Genomic DNA, 24,229 nt, shown 5'->3' on the forward strand with positions numbered 1-24,229 from the left:
GGTTTGACACGTAGGCCACTGACACCCAGATATTATTGGATGGGAAAGGATGAGATGGGTTGGATGTGATCACCCTTCCTGTGTCTTGATGAGAGATTTCTCCGAGAAGGAATGTACTGATAACGCAAGCAGGTTCTGTTCACCTGATCAGCAACGTGTCAGAAAAAAGTTTTTTTTTTCTTTAGAGGGATTGCACAGGCTGTGCAGACCCTCACAATTCACACAAAAGATACAATCTCAGCAGACGAAGAGCATGAAGAAGCATGCTGTAGAGATATAGTTTACTCAGGACAGATGCACACAAATCCTGTTCAGATTGAAAGCACAGTGTGCATGCAGAAAACGTAAGGGTGCAGTAAGTGCATTATGAAAGTGCTTGTTTAGAGGTTTTAAGCATATAGACGAACTGTGTGTGTGTGTGTGTGTGTGTGTGTTAGAATGAATAATCATTCTCATTCTTCATACTTCATACATACAAACCTGGAAAAACATTGACTTGTTGGTGGTGCTCAACTGCATACTTGCTTGACTAAAAAACAAGGCAAAAGTATAAAACAACGTAACAAAAGACATATAAAACTTCATGGCTATTCACAGTTTGAAGGTACAGAGGCTTTTCCTTTCCCAAGCCCGTCTACAGACTCATGAATAGCTCTTTTGGGAATTTAGTAAAAAGGCAACACTAGATTTGACCTATGAAGTGCGAAAAAAAATGTTTTTCTATCGGGTGATTTAGCTAAACAATGTCTGTTGTATGTGAAGTGCATTTGTTAAAGTAAAACTTCCAATACTGCATTGAAAAGCAGGGATAAATCAGCTAATAGAGGAAATCAGTGTCACAGAAAGGATCTTATCTGTTAGAGTGCAGACGTTTTTCGATATCCTCTTAGGTCACACATACCATGGGGCCGAGCAGTGAATTACTTGTGAGTGGGCTCAGCACATGACGGAGGGGTGGAGAAAACATTGTAGGGGCATGGTATTACACCTCCCACAGCCAATAAGAACATGACTGACTTTGCCATTTTGCGCCATAGTGTCCAGTTCATCCAGCGGTTTGACCTGGGCACTGAATGAGCTCAGCTTTTCAACGTCACTTCAGTCAGTGGAAACAGATGAGGTCTGAGGCCGCGGAGCCATTGGCAAGTTTGGGACTGTCACAGAGGATACACGCCGTCAGATCCCTTCTGGAGTATATGTGACACAGATGCAGCGATTTTTACTATTTCATACATATTGAAAGACACTATCCATTGATGTGTGCTCTGTGATAACGTGCCTCCGAGACATCCGTATATCTCCAGAACTCATCTCTCCGTGCTTGAGCCCTTCTGCCAAGGTAAGATGCTCAACACACAGAGACACTGCACATTTAATATTACCCAGACGGAACTTTCAAAGAAATTTAAATCATAAATAATCCAATATATTTTGAATTTTCATGTAACATGTCCCTCTTTGTCTGTGCTATCGCAGTGGTTTTAATGCAAATGTGTAATCTCGTTAGGTATTTTAAATCTGTTTTTAAGAAGACAAAATCAGCAGCCCTAATAAGTCACAAGAGGCCTAAAGAGTGGCTGCAAGGACGAATGAATGAGGTGTAGTCGTGATAGAGCACAGATACATATCCCCCTTCAATCACTTCAAAACTTTACACTGGTGTGTAGCCATGCAAAACAGGTTGAACTTGACAAAACCTGACAAATACATCAGTCCCATAGTGGTATGTGTTGCTGATCAGCCCCACACATCGGTGATTGGGTCAAACCAATCACTGCCAAGAAGCAGATCAGTTGCAACTGGACATGGATGTATAGACCAGTGAGTATAACATAGCATCTGAGACTAGCAAAACAATGACTCTGCTGTTTGTCATACCTGAAAATAAACATTGGAAGAGGGAGGCAACCAAGGCAACGTCACAAGAAATGGGCCCTCTTCCATCAATAGTGTTTTGTGTCTTCACCTACCAAACTAGGGTCTTGACAGTACGACAACTAGTGACTCAAAATTTCAAGCTAAGGGAATCAGAAATGATTTTGTGTACAACCTTCAGCCTGATTTGTGCTGGCATTTTTGTCATGAGACATATTTAGATCACCTACTGTGGCTGCTCTATTTTTATATTTACAGTAAAGACAGTAATGCAACTGAATTGACAAATTGTAGTCACTGAATAGCCTGATGCTTTTCTCTCAAAAGAGACAAACCTTGTTACAAGCCCAGCACTCAATCCTATATATGAAACAGTTTTTCGTTACTGACATTTTATCTAGGGTCTTGTCTTTATTTACTGGTTCACCCATTCATCATCTTAAGCCAGACTCTAAATTTTTCATTTAAAAAAAGAAAAAGAAAAAAGAATTGTCTCCTCTACCAACCAGACACCAGTGCAGAACATTTCCCCTGTATATTGTCCTATTTTGGAAGCTGCCTATTTTCAGACAATGAACATCTTTCAGGTGAGCCTTCCTGCAATTGTGCACTTCAGTGAACCTCAGTTCCTCTAAGAACGAAGAATGAAGTGTGAAAGGCAATCCAGAGCATTCACAAATGCACAATCAATCAAAGGTTGTTCCAATTTGTTCCTATATATATATTACTATATATATTACTATATATTATTCCTATATATATATATATATATATATATATATATATATATATATATATATATATATATATATATATATATATATATATATATATAATATATCCAATATGAAATGATTTCAACAGTTACTTAAGAAAAAAATCATCAGCTCAAGATGATGTAAAAACTACCCCCAGCCATGATTCTTTCACACATTTAACATCAACTAAGGAACAAAAACAATGATTTATGAGCAAATCAATTGCTGGAATTAGTTCAGCACACTAGAAGGTCTTACATGAGGAAATTATCATTTTATGTCTCTGTGTTTAGTGCTTAAGGGCCTGTAGCTTAGCAAAGGCAGGAATGAACAGCAAGATGCCAATAAAGTATTCCACCATGATACCACGTCATAAAGATCTGTGTTTGATATAGTAGTACAGTATGTAGGACTAATTATTTTAGGCAACTGATATTTTTAAAAATCCCCTGTTATAGAATGCTGAAAGCAATGTTCCCTCTAATTTTTCATGTGTCTGGACATACACACAGGCTCCCTGAGCTCACTGAGGACCACTGTGAGCAACCTCAGATGTGCACGCTGTGGCCACACACCAGTATCACACTTGTTCAAAACCTTGGGTCATGGCAAGTTACATGGCTTCTGAAAAGAATCCAATTACAGCAGCAATTTTCATTAGTTTACTTTTAATATAAGTGATTTGAGCCACTTAAAAGACAAAATTATTGTTGTTCATGAGATGTGTAGTATATGTGAGTCCTGCTTTGGCTGAGGTGAGGTCCAGTTGTGGTCTGGTTTTGGGTCCTGTTCTGGAAGAAATGATACGTAAACGCTTATTAGTTAGCATTTACGTCTCTTAACCTCCGCCACACACACCACCGTTGTCAGCTAGCTAACCTGCACGGCGCGTGTAGGCTGGGAAACACGCCAGCACCGTCAATGCTGATTGGCTGCGTAGAGGACGTGAACCTTATCGTATCATTGGCTGGACACCTGTCACTCACGGAGTTACAACGCGGAGTTAATACGTTTATGTTGAATTTTATTTTATGCGCTGCATAGATGCGCTGAGAATGTGCGAGCACTGCGCAATTGTGCGAGCACTGCGCAATTGCGCAAGCGCGCAGAGGGAACACTGGCTGAAAGTCTCTTCCTATTGGTTTGTACATTTAGTCAGAATAGACCTGTCCTCAAATGCATTTGTGCAAATTACAGATATCATGAAAATGTAGTTTATGGAACCTTTTTTTTCCTGAGGCATTGATGATGGCATTCAGAATGATGTTACATGGTAATCATATCTCTAATAATCAAAATTAGCAATAAATTGCAAGTTACCCAACACATAAATACTGTATATAAAAGACTATTCACTTCTCTTACACACACAGTTTTTGCAGGATACACGATTAAAGCTGCACAGCTGCAGCTAAAATACCAGCTCAATAACAAAAGTTCTTTAATGCATTAAATATTTACTACTCACTGGCCAAAACTGGTCTGTCCAATAAGTTTTCACAGCACCAAGCCCAATTCATCAACAAAATCAAATCCTCCTCGGCTAAAAAAACAAAACAAAACTTACATGATCATCCACACTCAAGTAAAGCGCAGAGCTATTGAGCAGTGTGAATTCAACCTGTATTCATCGTCTGATCGATGTTCTCACTTCCCCTGTGTAAACAATACAACAATACAATGAGTGGTTGGACTCTGCAGACTCTTATTCATCATTTCTAAAGTGAGACTGTGGGGGATCTTCAGCAACATGTAACAGAAGAGAAGGAACTCAGAGAATATACTCAGTGCTATTCAAAGCCAGTATAGAAATAGCATCATTGACCTTGCAAATGTTAACCATTGCCAAGGTTTTAACTTGATTTGAATGACCACTTACCACACTAAGATACATGGAGACGGCTTTGTCAAAAGAACTAGCAAAACTAGAATGTTGTTCTTTCCCATGAAAACAACAAGTAAATGATACTGTTCATCCTTATCACAGCTCTTTTGTTGTCTCCTGAACAGGACTTAGTATTCGTCGAGCATTCTGAAACACAAGCTGTGAAAATGCCGCCTGCTGTTGGTGGACCTCAAGGCTATACACCACCTGAAGGAGGCTGGGGATGGATGGTAGTAATTGGGGCATTCATCTCCATTGGCTTCTCCTATGCATTCCCCAAGTCCATCACGGTCTTCTTCAAAGAGATTGAGGTGATCTTCAACGTGACCAGCAGCCAAGTATCCTGGATCTCTTCCATCATGCTTGCAGTCATGTACGGTGGAGGTGAGCTACAACCCAAACTAAAACTGACAACTAATGAATCGGAATTTACAGATTCAGCTTCTCTTTTTAAGATTTGTTCCTGTGGTGTACAGATAACAACTTAGCAATAGATGAGGCCTTAAACTAGAGCGACATTATCAGTTTATCGATAAAGAGGCCAGAAATTCAGACTTCGTATATGTTAAGATGGAATCTTTTTTATCTCCTGGAGTGTTCTAACTAAAATGGCAGTAATACAAAAAACATTTATTCACTGATAGTAACTCTGCTTGTATGGCAAGAGTGGAAGTCCTCTGCGAGTCTGGTACTGGTAAATGACACACTGATTGATGTCCCCCCAGATCTGGACAGGCAAGTGATGATAAAGCTCGATTTATGTACATGATATTCAACCCAGGGAGAAAAGAGTTCAAAGGAGCTCTGCCCGTCCCTCAAGATCCTTTCCTCTGAAATGAAGACGCTGCAGTTTTACACTAATGTGCGATAAACTGGTAAAATGATGACACAGGCAACTTCTTTGTAATCTAAGGGAAGTTTCTGGAAAGTCTTTCCTTAAGTGTGACAAACTGATATGAAGTGGAAAATATTACACCATGGAAAACGTCTTATATGAAAGTTTTCATTCTGACTGGAGTGTAACATCCTCTTGCAAGATCTGCCAGGGATAAATTCAAATGGAGTGAAGTTATGATTGTATTATAGTCATATAGATGAATGTGCTGCAACTAAAACGATGCAACGCATCCGGTGAAAGCATAAAGTGTTGCTATTTACGTTGACAGTGATACAGGTAAAAGGCAAGTCCAACCACCATGTTCCCCATCAAGGAATCAAAACCGCGTATTGTTCAGCAACACATTGTGCTAACAAGCAGTTGCAGTGCCTCGCTCAATTAATGCAAATGTTTAAAGGTAAATATACACAACTGAAAGGCAGCTTTGCATGGAAATTGAAAGCTAGTGAGGAAATGTTTGCCAGCACTTTGACATGCTGAGATTGTTGCTGCCTGTAAACAGTCGAAGCACATCAGCAGGGGAAGTTCATTAACAACCTACTGTTGAGGTTTCCTTCAATTTTTATCCATTACATTTAGAGTATTCTTCATTTGTTTGTCCGGAACCTTTTTATTCCAAGAAAGTATGCCTTCAGGGCAGCACTCATTGGTACTGTGCAGAATGGCTGAATTACAATTTAAAAACCTTGTGTCTTGCACTGTGCTGGTTGATGAGTCTGGACAACCTCTAAACAAAAACTGTCAGTTTGTATTCAGATGTATGGCAGCGATTTGACAGGGAGAGGTCTTTCTTGTGGATCCTCATACTCATTTCGAGCAGTTGTTATAACCTGTGGATGGAGTTTTGCGAGCGGAGCCCTCCATGCATTGAAGTCATTTGTTTTCATGTCATTCTGATTTTCTTAAATTGATGTTGAATCCAAGTCACAGGCATATTAACAAGTTGAATTACCTATTCACTCGTTCCCTTATTGAAACTCCCGTACCAGGTGCCAAAAGAACGAAAAGAAGATGCAAGTAGTCTGTTTAACCCCAGACTTGTCTCACAAAGACACTCACTAATACACCCACACATTTGTCTGAACAGAGTACTCCCAATGATCTTTCAAATGCATTTAGAGTCCACATACGAAGATTCCACAAACAAATTATTCCCATGACATTTTTTATGAATCTTCAGAGCCAAATAAAAGATTATGTCATTACAGCTCTCATGGTTTTTCTGACAGATCGCATTAGAAATGGCACGAGTACACATCCACTGCAGTGCACCACTGACAAAATGATTGCAGGAGGTTTTGAATGTGCTCAGCGAAAGATGTGGCTCTGGAGTCGTCTAGTGGACAAATACAGTACTACATGCAATGATTGGATCATGACTTTCCTTCTAATGTGTATGATGTTTTTTGTTTATTTGACTCGCAGGTCCAATCAGCAGTATTCTGGTTAATAAATATGGGAGTCGTCCTGTAATGATGGCAGGAGGATGCCTGTCTGGATTGGGCCTTGTAGCTGCCTCTTTTTGCTCAACGGTTCAAGCGCTGTACTTCTGCATTGGTGTGCTGGGAGGTACTTACCTTTTTATATTGGCTCATCTGTTTGTCACGACACACTGCTGCCATCTAGCGTTCTTAGAAAATAAAACACACACAAGACATACTATGTCCTCACTTCCTTTTTTTACCAGTTCATATATTGTTTGAAATCCAAGAGTATTTCTGTTGTTTTTTCAGGTTTGGGATTAGCCTTCAATCTGAATCCGGCGCTCACTATGATTGGGAAATATTTCTTCAATAAAAGGCCCATTGCCAACGGGATTGCCATGGCTGGCAGTCCTGTCTTTCTCTCCACCTTGGCTCCTCTTAACACTTGGCTCTACGACCGGTTTGGCTGGAGAGGAAGTTTCCTGATCTTGGGTGGTCTGCTCTTCAATTGTTGTGTTGCTGGTTCCCTAATGCGACCCATAGGACCAAAACCCAAACCAGCAGAGAAGACGACAGAGAGGAGGACTTTGTCGCAGACCATTAACAGTTTTCTTGACCTCTCTTTGTTCAAACACCGTGGCTTTTTGCTTTATATTATGGGTAATATTGTCATGTTTTTTGGCCTCTTTGCACCTCTGGTGTTCCTCAGTAATTTTGCAAAGAGTAAAGACATTCCGAAAGAGAAAGCAGCATTCTTGCTGTCTGTGTTGGCTTTTGTCGACATGGTTGCCCGGCCCTCAATGGGCATTGTGGCAAACACCAAGTGGGTCCGGCCCAGAATACAGTACTTCTTTGCTGCCTCTGTGCTGTACAACGGCGTGTGCCATGTTCTAGCCCCACTCTCAGTAGACTACAAAGGATTTGTAATCTATTCCATGTTCTTTGGCTTTGCTTTTGGCTGGCTGAGCTCTGTATTGTTTGAGACCTTAATGGATCTGGTGGGAGCCCAACGCTTCTCCAGTGCTGTTGGTTTGGTCACTATTGTGGAGTGTGGTCCAGTGTTGCTGGGGCCCCCTTTGCTAGGTAACTTTCTCACTTTGTCAGTGATCCTATCACTTATATCTATTTGATACATGATGAAAGAGATTACGTAACATGAATACAACAATAAAATATTTTGCTGTTTTGTCTTCACAGGGAGGTTCAAAGACATCTATCACGATTACAGATACACTTACCAGGGCTGTGGGATCCTCCTCATCGTCTCCAGCTTTTTCCTGTTTGCAGGAATGGGACTCAACTATAGGTTGCTGAACAAAGAGAAAAAAGAGGAGGAGAGGAGAGGCAGGATGGGGGCCACTTACAAGTCCAAAGACGAGGCCAGGAACACAGAGGACCGCGTCTGAATTCTTTTTGTCCCACATGAGACACATTATTTGAAATGGAAGACATTCGTCTGTCTCATTTATGACTCTATGGCTGGTCATTATGTACCATTTTAGGACCACAATAAAAATTATATATACCTTCACATGCACTTGAATGCAAAATATAAATACTGCTGCAAACAATCCACATAATAGACCTCTGGTGCTAATATAGAGACTGTTTTTGCAAGGAATCTGTTGTTGCCCTAAGTTTGCAATAAACTTTAATTTCACTAATGATATTGTAGTATTTTGATATCAAACAATTTACTCAATCCCTGGCTTTCCTGCAGCATCCTCTTGCATACCTATACTGTATCTGACTTTTTGCAAGCAAGAGAGCTTTATTTAAAAACAAACAAACAAAGAAAAAAAAAATCATAACAGCACTATGCTGCATATAAGTATTTGATCCTTAATGCTATTCTGTAATATATCTTAATGAATGAAAATATAACTTCATTGCGCATTGCATTATTTCTTGTTTTCACATAACAACACACATGCCTCTGACTGAAGACTGTTGATGTTGAACAGTGCACAAAGTCAAATAAACTGCCATTTGACTCATACTGTATAATGGTCTATTGCACTCTTTTGTTTATTTTTGGGTGTTTTTATTTAGAATTTTTAATACACATATTATCACATATATCACACATAGTATCACAGTATTCCAATGTTGTGCAAGGTCATTTTAAGCCATTGTCAATTGCTTTTTCAAATGAAATAATGGGCCTCAGTTCAAAGCAAAGCTATTTCTGGACATACAGCTGTTACTGAAAAATATGTTGGTTGTAAAGACTGTAAAAGAGGGTGAGAAAAATAAAGGAATAATCACAATTATAATTTGTTCAGCATCTGACATGAATATATTATGAGCTTTGTGGCAAATGTTGTCGAATGAAGGGTTGGATTTTTTTTCTCGAACATACATGATGACAAAAAAAAAACATAGCACACGCAGATGTAAACATCGTCCGAAGCGGAGTTGGAATCTTTTTTTTTTTTTTTTTTTTTTACATCCCACCCCTTGCTTCCTTTCCATTCGCATGCGCCGCCTTTCGAAACGACGTCAAACGAAATGACCGCTACGAAAACCCAGCACATTGGTTTTCAGAATAGAAGAGGCACAATTACTCAACAAAATAACTACATAAAAGCCATATAGGTCGTAAAGACCCTGACTTATTCTACTGGATCTACTAGGTCTGAGCGTGTATGCCAATTTCACAGACTTTACGCTTTAAGTCTGCATTTTTAAAAACTTAGCTAACGTAGATAAACTAGCTAGCATATTACCGTTAACAAGTCCGTTTACCAGGTGAGTGGCTACACAGGTAGTGATGTGTGTATGCAAACTGGTGAACATGACATTTAAATAACAACATAAATAGCATTCGGACAAATTAAATTGTTTGAAGTTGTTCAGTTTGGCCATTTGACCGTCGATCTTCACACTTCGGAATTAGCCGTTAACATTAGGACGGGCTCGTTCTTCCTCGCGACTGCTTACATCCCTACTTACAGGTAACTTCGACAGAATGTCGACATAGTTTTGATTATTTCGTTTTGGTTCACGGTGAATTGTAAATATTGTATGAAGGTGACTGTAATGATTTCTACTTAACGTGCCTTAATGTATTTGATGTTAGGTAAGAATATGTATGCTATTTAACTCGAAGCAAGTAAGCTAATTGCAAAACACGTACCTTAAAGTGATAACCAGGTATATTTGTCCCTGCACAGTGATGAATGATGAAAATGTATTAGCAGTTTTAACGTCATGCTGCTAAGGTCATACCTTGAAAAGACCGTTTCGTGTGTTTCGTTGTTGAACAGCTGCAACGGTCGTTTCGGGATGGAGAGAGACCGGGGTTTCAACTTCAAACTGTCCGTGCCTCCCAGATTGAATATTGGCGAGGTGTCTGCTTTTCGACCCCAGGAAATAGTCGACACCTGTAAGGAATTCAACAAACTGCACAAGGTGAGTTACTAATTCAGTTTTGCTTTATTATCATGGACCGCTATTGATATCAGTCATGTTCAAACAGCGATCGAAAACTCAGTCTTACATATCTTCCCAGAGATGATCTGGATGCATTTTATACGCCCAGTCAAGGCAAATGTGCTAGTAGTCACATTAATCCCCATGAGGAATGAACATATCTGATGTAGTTATTTTCCTCTAGGGTTTCAGGAAATCTTTTGGGGAGGATCAAAACCTTTTCCCCCACACAAGTGTTGTTGCACCAACCAAACCAAATGGACAAGGTACCTTTTGGAACTGGATAAAGACTTTTAATACAAGACGTTTACAAATATCACAAGTTTACTTCATAATATTATCTTGCTCTCTCTCTGTTTTTTAGCTTTCCCCAGGATGAAAGTGAGACCAATAGAAAAAGAGGAGGTATTTTCCTTGTATAAAATATGAAGGCTTTGTGAATAGAGAAAAGGCTTTTGCAAAATTTCAAGGTATTGAAGTGTACCTCATTGCCTGTCACTCTATTCCTCAGAAAAGTTGCACTCCTGGACAGCTGTATTCTAAACTCTTTGATGAAGTTGAGAAAATCCAGTGTTGGAAAGTCAAGGTTGACTCAGACACTTTGCAAAATGAAAGTAAACTTCAAGAAAATAAGAGAATAATTGACTGTCAGCGCAAAGCTATTCAAGAATTGCAGGTGAATGTCTTACTGTCAGGTTGTTTTTCTTTGACACTCTACTACCTATTACGGTTATTTTTGTAAAAAAAAAAAAAAACATGAGAGGATATGTTATATGTTCCTTACAGATTGGAAATGAAAGTCTCAGCATGAAGCTAGAGGAACAGATAAGTGAAAATGAGATTTTGAGGAACAGGTGTGGGTCTTGTTTGGCATATGTTTTGGTTGCACATGAGAGGAGTTTTGTAAAATCCACATATAGGTCAAAATATTATTTTTTGGTGCCGTATTTTTTTTACACAGAAACAATGCAACTTGGAACTTGTGCAGTGTGCTAAAAGATACCTTTCAGCGGTCAACTGACAAAATGCATTTATGTAAGTTAAATATTTCAGTTCTGCTATACATGTAAGGTGTTTCAGATTCAAAAAGTAATATTTTGGTACATATTCCAGTTGAATCTGAAAGAGAGGAAACACACCATCTACTAACAGAAACTAGTGAGAGCATTCAGGTATCAGGGATTTATCACTAAGGGTTAAGGCTCAGTAAGGTATAAAGACTGAATGTGTAGCATACAATTCACCAATAACTTTTTTATGTAGAAACTGATTGCAGTATTTGAAAGCCTTCGCATTCAGGCTGAAGCGGATCAGCAGGAGATGCAGAAAGGTATAACCTTATTATGTTCTGATATTTAAAGGATGACAACTGCCTGACAGGATAAATTTTAAGTTGGTTGAGTTACAAAACTGCCGTCATTATTTTCACAGTCAAAGAAGGGTTGCTGCAGTTTGAAAACCTGAAAGAGAAATATCACCAAGAATACGGCATGAAAGTGGAAGAGGTTTGTATGAAATACTGAACTGATGAATTTGACTTTGAAGAAATCAATGTCGCATCAAATTTCAGCTAGTTTTAAGACGTGTACTGCTTTTCAGGTGGCAATGCTGCAAACTAAACTGAGGGAGAAGGGAGATGTGCTACAAAAACCTCCTGCTTGACCTCCATGAGTCCCAAGACCAATGCAGACAGCTTCAGGAGAAAACAAGCAAGACCATTCTCTGTTTGCACAAATACCAACAGTGCATTATAGATTGAAGAGAGGCTTTGTTTAGCATAGCTTTACCAAAACTGTGTTGTTAATGTTGTTCTGGTCTGTGAAAGCGCTACACAAATGCACAGACTCACACACATTGTATCACGGGTGCAGATGTTCTTTAAGCAATTAGAACTGACTGATAAATATCACCAAATGAATAACTGATAATCATTTTGATTCTGGTAGGCTGAGGTTTAAGAGTTTTCTTTCATTATGCAATTCATAATTCATAATTTTGTAAGTTTTATGAGAAGTAGTTGGACAATTAATTAACATTTACAATTAATTCTAACTTTTATAGATCAACAGTGTGAACTTCTCAAAAGCTCAAACACTGAACAGGAATCCCTTCTTCATAAACTGATCTCTGCAGAGAAGCGCTGTAAAGACGCTGAGGTGAGTTGTTTATTTTTTCCTCACTATTTTTCCAACTCAACAAGTTGTATATTTGAATTGAATTCCCTTCTTCCCCCAAAGACCAATAAGGAAGCTACAGCTGTCATGCTGAAAAAAAGTAAAGAGGAATATGCACAGATCATCCAAAGCAAAGACCTAAGCTTGCAGGAGCTCTCCACCGACTTAATAATCAACAAGCAGAGAAGCTTGAGCAGATCCAGGCAACCCATTGGGGAGCTACAGAATTCACTGGCTTTAGCAGCAGAGAGGTAGCATGAACTCTTTGGAAACCACAGCATTTTGGGGCTGAAGCAACTTTTCCCTTAAGCATCACGTTAAACGTATATTCCAGGGCTAAGGAAAATGAAAACATACTAATAGCAAAGAACGAGGAACTTGAAAGCAGAAACAAAGTGTTAGGTAAGTCGCCTGAGTGAAAATGCTGTTTTTCTGAGTGATGCTTTTAAGTCTTAAAAAAAAAGCTGCCATTTGTCTAACAGAAAGAGACCATCAAACAGAGTATACATAAAGATGGACAGATCAGAACCCTTGAGGATGAACTGGTACATTTTTATTTTGTTCTGGCATTTTCAAGCACGTTTTATATTCCATATAAAACGAATAAAAATGAGTTGTCTTGAGGACATCTATAATCAGCTGTATCCCTAGGACAAAAAATCTAAATCTATGGAGTCCATGGAGTTTAGGCTTGGTGTCGTTGAGGTCAGACGGGAGGAACTCAAAAGTGAACTTGTAAAAAAGAACAAAAGAAGCCCAGCTGTTTATGGTAATGGGTGTGTGTGTGTGTGTGTGTAGCCATTGATCAAATGAACACAAACCTGCTGAGAAGATAGAAGTGGTATTAATGGTTAATTACAAAACTACTTTAATGCCATATATTTTTCATCATATCAACAGAACAAAGTGCAGGAGCTGGAGGAACAATTACTCAATGAGACAAAGAAAAACCGAGGAGTACATTTTTCAACTAGACAAAGACCTCGCACAGCACAAGTAACTTCTTGAATAGCCTGTTTTTCCATAATAATACCCTGTAGTATACAATACTAAATTGTTATATTGGTAAATGATAAACATTTAATGTCATTTCCTAGACTAAAGTATGAGGAGCTGCTGTCCAACTTCAACAAAAGTCCTGAATGAGAGAAACACCATCGAACAGCTGTTAGAGACTGGATCATCTGACATGAAAGCTATGGAGTCAAACATGAAGGTGTGGACTATGCATTCCAGTGTGATTAACAGGCTTTCATGTCAACGGAAAACATACTTTAGTCATGTTTGTTTGATCAATAAACAATTCTGAGGTTTTTTAACTGATTAGGTGAGTGAGGAGAAGGTAGTGAAGTTCACAAGAGAGGTCCAAAGACTGCAAGAGGAAAACCAGTGTTTACAGTCAGTTTGCATTTTTTCAAACCTGCTGTTACCTTGTCATTGCACAGTTTGCGCAGTAAACTTAAATTTGTGTATATTTGTGTATGTGTTTAACAGAGATGAATTAAACTCCATCAAAACCAAAATGCAGGGGGAAACATAAAGAAGCTGAGACTTTACAAAAGAAAATAGAAAAAACGGTAAGCACGCCAACTAATTTTCACTTCAATCAAAAATGGGCGTGCTTGTGCTTAAAGTGTCAAAATTGTGATTACTTTGTGTAGTTTGAGCATTTACAGGAGGAAATAACAAAGAAGAGAAAACCATATCAAAGCTGTGGAGGCAAAGGTGACTGACATCATAAGTGCCAGAGTTAGTTTGTCACCTTTGTGCAGCTAACGCAGACTTGTTTGCTTTTTTAGGTGTGTAATCTCAGGAAAAAATGAAACTAACATGAAAGCCAAGGCTGCATACCAGAAAGAGGTTAGTGATGGCAATAAACAGTTACACATGAAGTTTTAGGGTCATAATACATCAAATGAATTTTGTTCAGCTGAACAGTTATAACTAAGTAACCTATATTTTCAGAATAAAAATGCTTAAGAAACAAATCGCAAAGGAGATTGGGAAATCCAACAAACTAGAAAATGCGGTATGGGTGTTTCTATTTTTACTCACTAGTACCCAGTAATATCAAATAGCTATTCAGTATAACACTGTATTAATGCATATATTTGGTTTTGCTTTTAGATCAGCAATCTCAATGAGGAATCAAAGAATCTCAGAAGACTGAACGAGGAAAATCAGCAGAAATTGCTTCAAGATCTAGAATCCAAAAGCATCATTTGCAGCACAGCTGCAGAATGAGGTGACAAATGAAATATAATGTTATTTTTTATCAAGTTTAGCTCATCAAAATAAGTAAAATTATATATTAAAATCACTTGTGTTGTAGGTACACAAACTCAGAATGACAGCAGATGAGGCCATCAAAAGCAAGGAGGACACAGAGCTCAAGTGCCAGTACAAGACAGCAGATATGGTCGCACTGATGGAAAAACACAAGGTGAGATCACGTCTGTGTTTTACTGTCTAGATGTGGACCTGAACCGCTCAAAAGAACAGACTTTGTCCTTATTAGAGCCAGTATGACCGGATGATGGAGGAAAAGGATGCAGAGCTTGATGAGAAAAAGCAGGAGAGAAATGGAGGCAGTTACTTGTCAGCAGTCAATGGTAAAATGTTTGAAAATTTGTGGTTTCACACAAACCACATTACTATTATACTTCTTAAACTCTGCATTAGGAGGTGGCTATGTCAAAGCAGAAGAGCGAAAATGATGAACTGAAGACACAGTTGAAGGCAGAAATGACAGAGAAGGTATGTGAATTTAAACAGTTTATTTTATGAATTTTTGCTTATAACAGCTTATAATTCATATTTCAACATTATTCAGTGTCATACTTTCTTTGTTGTTAGGAAAACCTTCAGAAGGAGCTAGCCAATTTGAAAAGAGACATTTCTTCCATGAAATCCATTGATTTGTCAGAAGAACCAAACAGTCAGGTACAAAATATTAACAAGTAGAATTTTAGTGATTACATAAAAAGAACTTGAGTCTGATGTAGAATTTGATTATTCTAGTCAAGTGCCTTAAACCATAAAGAAGGAAACTGTTGGGAGGCAGCAACTAAGAGCTTCCAGAAGAGACATGTCTTTGAATTCCCCAAGGCCTATAAACAAAGCAGAGATGACAAGAGTCCAACAGTGAAGAAGTCTGTGAGTCAAATGTACCAACCAGTGCATTTTAAAAGAATTTTAAAAAAGACAATATAATAATCAAATTATATGAAATTACCCCTCAGACCACAATTTCAGTCATGTAAACTGGTTAGATGGAAGATGAACTTGAGATTAACGGTGTTTGTTGTACTATATTTAATAACATGAACTGAGAACTGTTGTAGGAAATACAAAAGGTAAACTTGACACCCCGAGGAGGTACCACTAGCAGGGACAGCGGAACATCAAAGATCAAAGTAATGCACAGCCTCATCTGGATCTTTCTCAGTATTCCAGAGATATAATTTTGGCTGACATTCCCCCACAGTCCTACAGAGTAAAGACACCCCCCTCTGCACAAACAGCATGCTGGGAGAAGGAAGCTTTTGCTTTTGAGCCGGTGTCTGACAGTTCTGAGCAAAACAACCTTTTTGTGAGTAACATTTAACCAATAAGTTGTTGCTTCATTTCCAAGTCAACTACACTATTGGTTGACAAACATCTTGACTTGTCATCTTGACAGACATTTGTAAACACTCCTGCAACAAGCTTTCCTGGTACACACTCCAATCTCAACTGTTCCCGAAAGGTAAAATACTTATGTTTATGTATTTTAGGCATGAACACTTAATAGCGATGGGTTTGTAAATCTCTCTGCTGTGTGTTCTTTTATTTAAAAAAAAAAAAAAAAATTCAGATCCGGAGTCCTGTCAATCTCAAGTCACCTGGGAACTCCCTGAAACTAGCTGCAGTGAAGAGGATGAGAGATGCTGGTTGGACGGCTGTTATTCGTTGTGACAAAAAGAAAAAGACGAATGAGAAAATCTTTGCATAAGTACTGAAGAACATATTACATTATAAGGTTGATTCTGGTGTTCCTGTTCAGCTCAAATGTTCAGTGTTCCAACATTAACCAAAACAATAGTAATGGATGTTTACAATAGATTGGTTCCACTTAAATAGATTATATACGTACAGTAAAATTACTCTGGTTCCACTTAGATAGATTATATCAGTAAAGTAAAGTTACTCTAAGTTACTTAGTTTCTCTACTCCTTAGGTCCCGAGATGCTGTTGCTTGTCATAGTAAAATAGGTTCATAGGAAATAATTTACGTTGTCTGATGTTCACATGAAGTTTCATTAATCTTGTTGATGTTCCTGCTCTGACTATAGTATAAATTGTTAGTATGCTGATAAATCCATTTATTTATTCTCATATTTATTAAATGTCATGTTCAAATCCATCAAAATCGTCCTTGTTTGTTCTCAGTTCCATTTTCTTCTCATTACTAAAAATATCCCTTTTATTTCAAGTTCAACTATTTGCAGAAATTCACCATAATGAAGGAACTGAAGGCGAAACTGAGACTGGTCCTCTGACTGTTGGTGCGTTGTCAAAGATTGGCTCACCATCATAAAGTCCTCCAGAAATGATGAATGTGTCCCTGTCCTCTCCAATTATATCTGTTCAGCAGGGAAAAACATGTATTATTGATCTCTAATGATAAAACGTGTGTTCATTTTGTAATGCAAGGGGTAATTCCTCACTTGTGTCACTGTTGAGATGTTGATGTATGTACTGGATTCTATGCGTGCATCTGTGAAACATGAATATTACTGACACATAAGCAGACACTCCGAGTACAACACTGAATAGGATGGTCAGGTTCTTTTCTGAGAAGTTAAGCCCCAAACCTAGAAGCACAGCAGAATATGGAGAAGTCCAAGTCATGCACATGTTAATGACACTGAACTATAACAAACTATAAATCTCATAACAAAACCTAGAGAACAGAGAATTCCTGGTGCTTACCGTTTGTGCTTCTGTACATTGATGATGTAAAGACAGGAATAGATGAATTTGTAATTGCTGTTGAATCCGGTGTTGTTATGTAACCTGCTGTGGTCTGGTTTGCTGGAGTTGTCATATATGACTTTTGAGTGCCAGATGTTGCAGATGTCACTGATTCACTATTTGTTGGAGGAGTTATGGTAATTGACTGAAATGTCTCAGGTTTTGCCTTTGTGGCCTTGATGAATGTTTCATTGTCCCAGGAAGTGCCGGTAAATGTGTCTCTGTCCCCAGCAGAGCTAGGGATAACACTTGTATGTGGAGTGGAGCTGGAAGTTACCGTTGCAGTTTTTGCCAGAGTTGTTTGTTGTTGTTGTTGTAGGTGTTCTTGTCAAACCTAAAGTCCTCTTCTCTGTACGACTGAAGAGGAAAACAGCAGGCAAAAAGCCAAGGTAACAAAGATGCTGTCCATGGCCATTATGTCCTGTACCGGGAAGTACTTGTACTTGTACAATAAATATACAACTGCTCTCTGCTTTGTACAGTATGAATTGTTTCACTTGGAACAAAACCAACCACCAAAGATTACAATGTCCTTTGTAGCAAGACAACATACTGTTTACTTACCCACTGAACCAATGGAGTTATGTTAATGGAAATACTTGAATAGTCATTATGCTTTGTCAGTATGAACGCAACCTGTCCGAGTTCTCCTCCCTGGCAGTGACTCTGACTCAGTCTGATTTTCCATGTAACAAACCAGCATTGTCTTGCTGGTATAGTTCCTGGTAAAAGTGGACAGATGTGCTTTGTAAACTTCCTTCCAAGGCGACAAGTGAGACTGATATGAATGAGATCAAAGCTCAGACTTCTTCTCTCCTATGCTCAGTTCAAAACACATTTACAGGCACAGAGAGGACGGAGTCAAGAGTCGTAAATTTATTTGTTTGTTTGTATACAGAGTATCTATGCAGTTGACCTTTGTACAAAATATTTATCAGCAGAGTAGTAATGTAGAATTTGCAAATCATTTGTGCAAGTGGCCATAAATAATGCACAGTTTTCATACAAAAATACCTGGTCAATATATGGTCAATACATATATAATACATACATATACAAACAAATCACCCATGTTCCTACAACAGTAATACCATCATACTATTGAAATTCGAATACTCTGTCAGCATGACAAAAACAAAGCTCAGCTAAATTGAAACAGTGGTAACATCGCTATAAAACATCATTTTAAGAACATGTGTATATTATATATTACAGAACCTATAGAAACCTGATGGCAGGGTAATGATTGCTTGTGGGACAGTATCATGCAACAATACCATTTAAGAACCATGTCCGCCTTTATTCAAATCCTTATACTTCTACTAGAGATATAGTGTTAAAAGATGGCAGACGAAAGAGGTCCTGCTTGCAATGAAGATATGAAAAGCTAATTGTAAGATAATTATAACATTATCAGCCTCAAGTGAATTGTAACTAATTAATGAAAATGCAAATATGTTCAATTATTAGTTTTTGTGAATTAAGTGCAAAACAGTACTAACAGTAGTGTGATTATGGGTTATCATTTGTATCCAATACGTCTCCTCGGTTTATCAATATAACAGCATTATAGTTTGGTACATTTTTCAACATTTTTACACATTGGGTCATAATCCGCACATGTTGGTTCGACAACACCCAGGTGAAAGTCTGATGATTTCTTTTCTGGGATGTCTGATGCCTGTAGTGATGAGACGACATCGCAGAAGAGCTTAATAATGACGGTATGAGCAGACTGTAATTCACAATTTACTGGTGATTAAATTAAAAGTTTGATCTGTACCTCTGATTTACCAAAGCAGCTGAATAACATCAGGTCACTCTTTTTCACAAATAGATCTGGGTTCACCTTTTCTTGCTTGCAACCGCCTAAAAGCAACAGATGCACATTTCACAATTCTTCAGATTCTGTTGGCTCAGTGTTGATCGTACACTGATGTACACTTTTACATTCTGAAATTAAAAAAAAATCAAAACCTGTGAGTGATATTCAAAGTAAATACAAATGAGGCAGATGTGCACTAGTGAAACTGACTGTGGTCTTTGTTGCCAAAAAAATTAATGTACATATCCGCACTAAAATCACTAAAGGCTAAAGCGCAGGGACTCATCTGACTGGATTAAGGAACTTTCATGAGTCAACGCTTAGGGTAAAATGTCTTACCTGTCATCACGCTTACCAGCAAGCCGGACACCATTGTGGTCAGTGTGCCAACCAGAGAGAAGTAGAGGTAGGACAAAGAGTACCAGGAGTCTGCTATAGGTGGTCTGACACTGATACACACAGAACATCATACACCAATAGGATATTTAGTGATGACATTCTGCATAAAGTGTGCATAACTTATTAGGATGTACCCAGACTGAGTGTTGGGATTGTCACCTAGTTGTTCTCCAGACTGCTTTTCTTTTGCATGCATGTGTTTTCTATTAAACATGTTGCAATCCGTCTCGGCCATAGTGTATTTGAGTCATGCGTGCATGGAGCTGCACTCACTCGGGTTGCAGAGTTGTCCAGGGAGCTGTTGTTGTTGTGTAGTTCTGGCTTAGTGTACTGTTGCAACCTGCGGTGCTGACTGGAAGGGGATTTGTCTTTTCTGGTGTTGCTGGGTAAATCTGGGATCCAATCCCCACCCACAGAGTCAACACCAGACCAATGATCATTCCCACCAGACCTCCCTGCAAAGTAAATATACACTCATGTCTGATGGCTGATGTGTCTTTGCTGCCAAAATGTAGTGATGGTAGAACTACTCACTATTGCATTAGATGTACGGAACAGCATGCCTAATAGGTACAGACCAAGAAGAGGCCCGCTGATCATGCCAAATATGGAAAGAGCTGCCTGTAAACCAACAACTCTCTGTCAGGGGTAGTGTAGAGCACACGGGGGCGCTGTAGAGCAATAAAAGGCTGCAAATATGTTACCTGGAGAACGCTTCCCATCAAAGAGGCGACGCCAGCCATCCCAATACAAAGCGCTCCGAAAAATACACCTTTCAGAGGATTGCAAAAGAACATTGGAGGAATGATAATGTGCCGATTTAGCAATACAGTTGAAATATGTGCAAATATGCAAGTGTTTCTTTATAGAAATCATCATTACACATCATACTCGAACCATAAGTTCTTACATCATGTATCTGCCTCACCCTGTATGAGTCAGTTGTAATGTCTCTTTTGTTGTAGCCTTCATATTCATGAATGCTTCCACAATGTTTTTTTTAAAAAAAGATTGTGTTATATTTTACTGCTCCAATCGTGTAGTAACCTATTCAGTGATACTCAAAGCACTTTATATGTTATTTATATATTGCACTTTTGTGTCAAGTGTCCCGTGAGCTCCTGGTGTGTACTGGAGCCCCATTATGTGATGATGGTGCGATTCATGTTTATATTTAAACATATTATATTTTAATGATTCACATATAGAACGTTTATATTTAATTGTATTGATGTGTGAAGTGTTTTACACAACAATTTGATTTTCAAATTCAGGATAATACTCCGTACTAAATTTAGATTTTAACAGAACTTACTCAGGCCCATGTTCATCCAGGACATCTGCTTCTGTGTAAGATTTTTGAACATATGTAAGATGAAGTCTTCCACAGTGACAGCAACCAGGGCATTAATGCTGGAAGACACGGTGCTGTAAAACATTCCATAATGAGTTTATGGGGTTGTACAGATGAAATTGTTTTTCAGTGGTTTTCTGTACAGCAGTTGGAAAGTGGGTGGGGTTTTGCCAGCTCATGGTTTTCACCATTGCCTCTCTTCTACGGTACAAATACTCGTAATTCATGCCCTTGTGTAACACAGCTTTCCTTACTAACACTAAAAAAACAACAAAAAAAAACAAGTTGTTTTTCTCAGGCCTCACCTCAGCGTCCCGCTATACGCAGCAGCTACAAACAAGCCAGGGATTCCTGGGTAGTCTGCTAGAATGTCCATCACAAGGTAGGGGAGTAGCTGTTATACAAATACAAACATGTTTCCACCCTACTGAACAACTCGTATGACACCTGAGTAACAATGGGTTAAGGAACAACTGTGTCATATTACCTGGTCAGAAGTACTTATGTCGCCATTTGCGAGGGGGTCACAGTTCTTGTAAATGGAAAACATGGTGAGGCCGGACATCACAGCCAGGGTTACAGTTACCCACAAGCCAACCATGTTCACATACAGAGACCTGAGATGGGTGAAGCCCTGTCAGTGCACTGGCCCACAGCCAACATTCTCAAACGCTGGAGGGACAGACACTCACATCTTGGCATGTCGCAGCGACTTGCAGGAGATGTAGCGCTGCACCTGGGACTGATTGATGGAATAGATAGACGCCCACATCACACTGCCACCGATTACGATTGTCCAGAAAGTATGTCGCTTTAAAGGATCAGGGTCAAAGCTGGAATAAATGTGAGCAAGAAATTACAATTACAATTACAGTACATATTTCTAAAAATGTGTTGCATGTATCTTCCTTTCTAGGTCACAGAAAACCGGAAAGGTAAGTTAATCTAACTTGTTTCTCATGAACTGATACACCACTACTGATACACAAAAACGTCATGCGGCCCAACCCATCTAGGTACATAATTTGTTGAATAATCACACGACCTCACATGAGTCTGATGGTTTGCTTACTCAAATGCCTCAAGTCTTCCACCTTGTCGGGCATCTTCCCAAATCTTTGTCAGGCTGCCCTGCAGTATGGCTCCCCTCGCTATAACAGCCACAAAACCTGCCAGCATGATCACCATCTGTAGTACATCTGTCCAGATTACGGCTTTAAGACCTCCCTGCAGAAAAATACAGGTAATTAGTGTCAGCAGAGTGTTGTATTTTCTTTTGTAAACTCCATTTTCTGATGATTCTGATTAACAATAATGATGTGTTCATCAATAAAAAAACTGCAAAGGTAGTTTCAAATGGCACATGACAACACAAAAAATGTACCATATACAATTTTACGAACAGAAGGACAAAGGGAATAATACTAAAGCATGACGTAAAAGACATAATCATCACAAGCCCATAATTATCTTAAACATTTACACTATGTTTGGCTGGCAAATACCGTTGGTTACATGATACATTGCCAAAAGAATTTAAATTTCACAGTACGAACCAAAGTACAGTAGATGATGCACACTGTTCCTGTGGCCACCAGGACTCCCCAGAGGTCAAGGCCAGTGACTGAGTGAATACAGAGGAAGAAAGGCTTTCATTGCAGAACCAGAGAGAGCAAATAGCCACTTTACAACTTTACAACAACTTTACCAGTGCACTTTACTAGACAAAATAGAATAGTTTAAAGTGATGCAGCTGTTGTTCACAATGTTCCGCTTAAAAAACAAACAAAAACCTTTTTTTGTGATCTGACTTACTTTGATTTAATGCAAGAGCTGGTGCATAGATGACCAAACCAGTATACAGGGTCTGATAAAGATGCAACCATTAGTTGATTAGACACAAATACAATAAGCATGTTCCTGGTCATATTCATGGGTAATGTGAAATGTTTTCATTTTCCATGAGATCAGTCATCAAGGAAGACAGCTGCTGTTTACCATTTACCATTAATGAGGCTTTTCCATTCCATTCAGTATTGTATGTGAGTCTCATCATCTACATACAAACATTAAAAGAAGGATAACACACACTCAGTCACCTACCGTCTGCACAATGTACATTGAAGTTCCAATTAGTCGAACAGGCCAGCTAAAGCGCATCTCCAGGTACTGTTAATGAAATTTACATACAGTCACATGTAATGGCTGCGTTCTTATTTCCTACTCCTAGTTCAGAACAATTGATTTGTAATAACGATCGGCAAAATCTCCTACCTCATAGGCGCTGGTGATCCCCAGACGGTAGAAGACGGGGACAAAGATCTCAGCACTGAAGCTAGACATGATAGCATAGGAGATGACAAAGAGCCAAAAAGAAGCTCCAAACCGGTACGCCTCGGCGGGAGTGCCAATGACCGTGATGCCAGACATGAAGCTGGCAGTGAGGGACATAGCAACTGGCACAGCTGTCATTTGCCGTCCACCCAACAAGAATTCTGCATTGCTGGTGTCCTTACGGCCACGTATGGCTTGGAAAAGGCCAATACCAGCAGCCGCCACAATAATTCCAGCAAACACAACATAATCCCAGACAGAGAATGTGGCCACTGGACCACCAGTACCAACCATGATTATATCCACAGAAGAAGTATTTTGCAATTTTGTTAGTTCTTGATGATCATGTGTCTAAATAATCTTGAGGTTGTCTTCAAGCCCAGTTGATATGTTGAGCTGAAGGCAAAATACACACATAAAGTGTAGAAAAAAAACCCAAACAATTTCAGCACATTTCAGACAGTTGCACTCACGTTTCAAGTTTCTCTTGAAGCTTATGAATAAAAAAATATAACAAAAATCCAAACGTGTTAAGGTTTTAATCCTCCACAGTTTCCTGATTCACCAGTCCAACAATCAGTAGAATTGACTGTGACTACGGCGACACCTCATCCATCCAAGTCCCCTCTAATGCTCGCGGAAGCCCATAAAGATAATTTCACTGAGTTAATAATCCATCAAGGACACTCAGGTATGCCACAATTTCAGGGATTGTAAAAAACAATGGCACTGTGTCGCATGTGACTTGAAGAGGGTGTAAAACAAACGCACATGTGTGTGTGTGTGTGTCTGTCATCTTTATACCTCTCAGTTACTCAGTAGTTACTGGTTATGTCAGGAGGCAGCGCAGGT

General features: G+C 39.0%; 2 protein-coding genes across 2 annotated transcripts; one reads left to right on the top strand and one right to left on the bottom strand.

Annotated features, from left to right (window-relative positions):
* Positions 1 to 4,685: 4,685 nt before the first annotated feature.
* On the top strand, positions 4,686 to 8,246 carry SLC16A1 (solute carrier family 16 member 1). The gene is made up of 4 exons (XM_078624142.1): positions 4,686 to 4,902; positions 6,842 to 6,985; positions 7,150 to 7,923; positions 8,038 to 8,246. Exons 1-4 carry the CDS (start codon positions 4,686 to 4,688, stop codon positions 8,244 to 8,246), a joined length of 1,344 nt encoding a protein of 447 aa, XP_078480268.1.
* A 9,492-nt stretch (positions 8,247 to 17,738) lies between these two features.
* On the bottom strand, positions 17,739 to 23,671 carry LOC144741641 (sodium-coupled monocarboxylate transporter 1-like). Its single transcript, XM_078624143.1, has 15 exons — positions 23,318 to 23,671; positions 23,147 to 23,212; positions 22,859 to 22,910; positions 22,600 to 22,667; positions 22,116 to 22,270; positions 21,736 to 21,876; positions 21,531 to 21,660; positions 21,349 to 21,437; positions 21,005 to 21,117; positions 20,394 to 20,461; positions 20,224 to 20,310; positions 19,963 to 20,144; positions 19,630 to 19,733; positions 19,249 to 19,334; positions 17,739 to 17,822 (listed from the first exon to the last, which is right to left on the bottom strand). The coding sequence occupies exons 1-15, from the start codon at positions 23,669 to 23,671 to the stop codon at positions 17,739 to 17,741; spliced, it is 1,779 nt and encodes a 592-aa protein (XP_078480269.1).
* Positions 23,672 to 24,229: the final 558 nt, after the last annotated feature.

Source organism: Lampetra planeri, unplaced genomic scaffold (assembly GCF_965212315.1).
Source record: "Lampetra planeri unplaced genomic scaffold, kcLamPlan1.2.h2 scaffold_630, whole genome shotgun sequence".
In the NCBI taxonomy this organism is placed as follows: domain Eukaryota; kingdom Metazoa; phylum Chordata; class Hyperoartia; order Petromyzontiformes; family Petromyzontidae; genus Lampetra; species Lampetra planeri.

Excerpts from the sequence above, each read along its gene's own strand:
- SLC16A1 (XM_078624142.1), top strand. The coding sequence starts at position 4,686 with ATGCCGCCTGCTGTTGGTGGACCTCAAGGCTATACACCACCTGAAGGA. Across the intron at positions 4,903-6,841 it reads TGCAGTCATGTACGGTGGAG|GTCCAATCAGCAGTATTCTG; the intron begins GTGAGCTACAAC and ends TTTGACTCGCAG. Across the intron at positions 6,986-7,149 it reads CTGCATTGGTGTGCTGGGAG|GTTTGGGATTAGCCTTCAAT; the intron begins GTACTTACCTTT and ends TTGTTTTTTCAG.
- LOC144741641 (XM_078624143.1), bottom strand. The coding sequence starts at position 23,671 with ATGGTTGGTACTGGTGGTCCAGTGGCCACATTCTCTGTCTGGGATTAT. Across the intron at positions 21,877-22,115 it reads GGAAGACTTGAGGCATTTGA|CTTTGACCCTGATCCTTTAA; the intron begins GTAAGCAAACCA and ends CATTTATTCCAG. Across the intron at positions 20,145-20,223 it reads TCCGTACATCTAATGCAATA|GGAGGTCTGGTGGGAATGAT; the intron begins GTGAGTAGTTCT and ends TTTACTTTGCAG.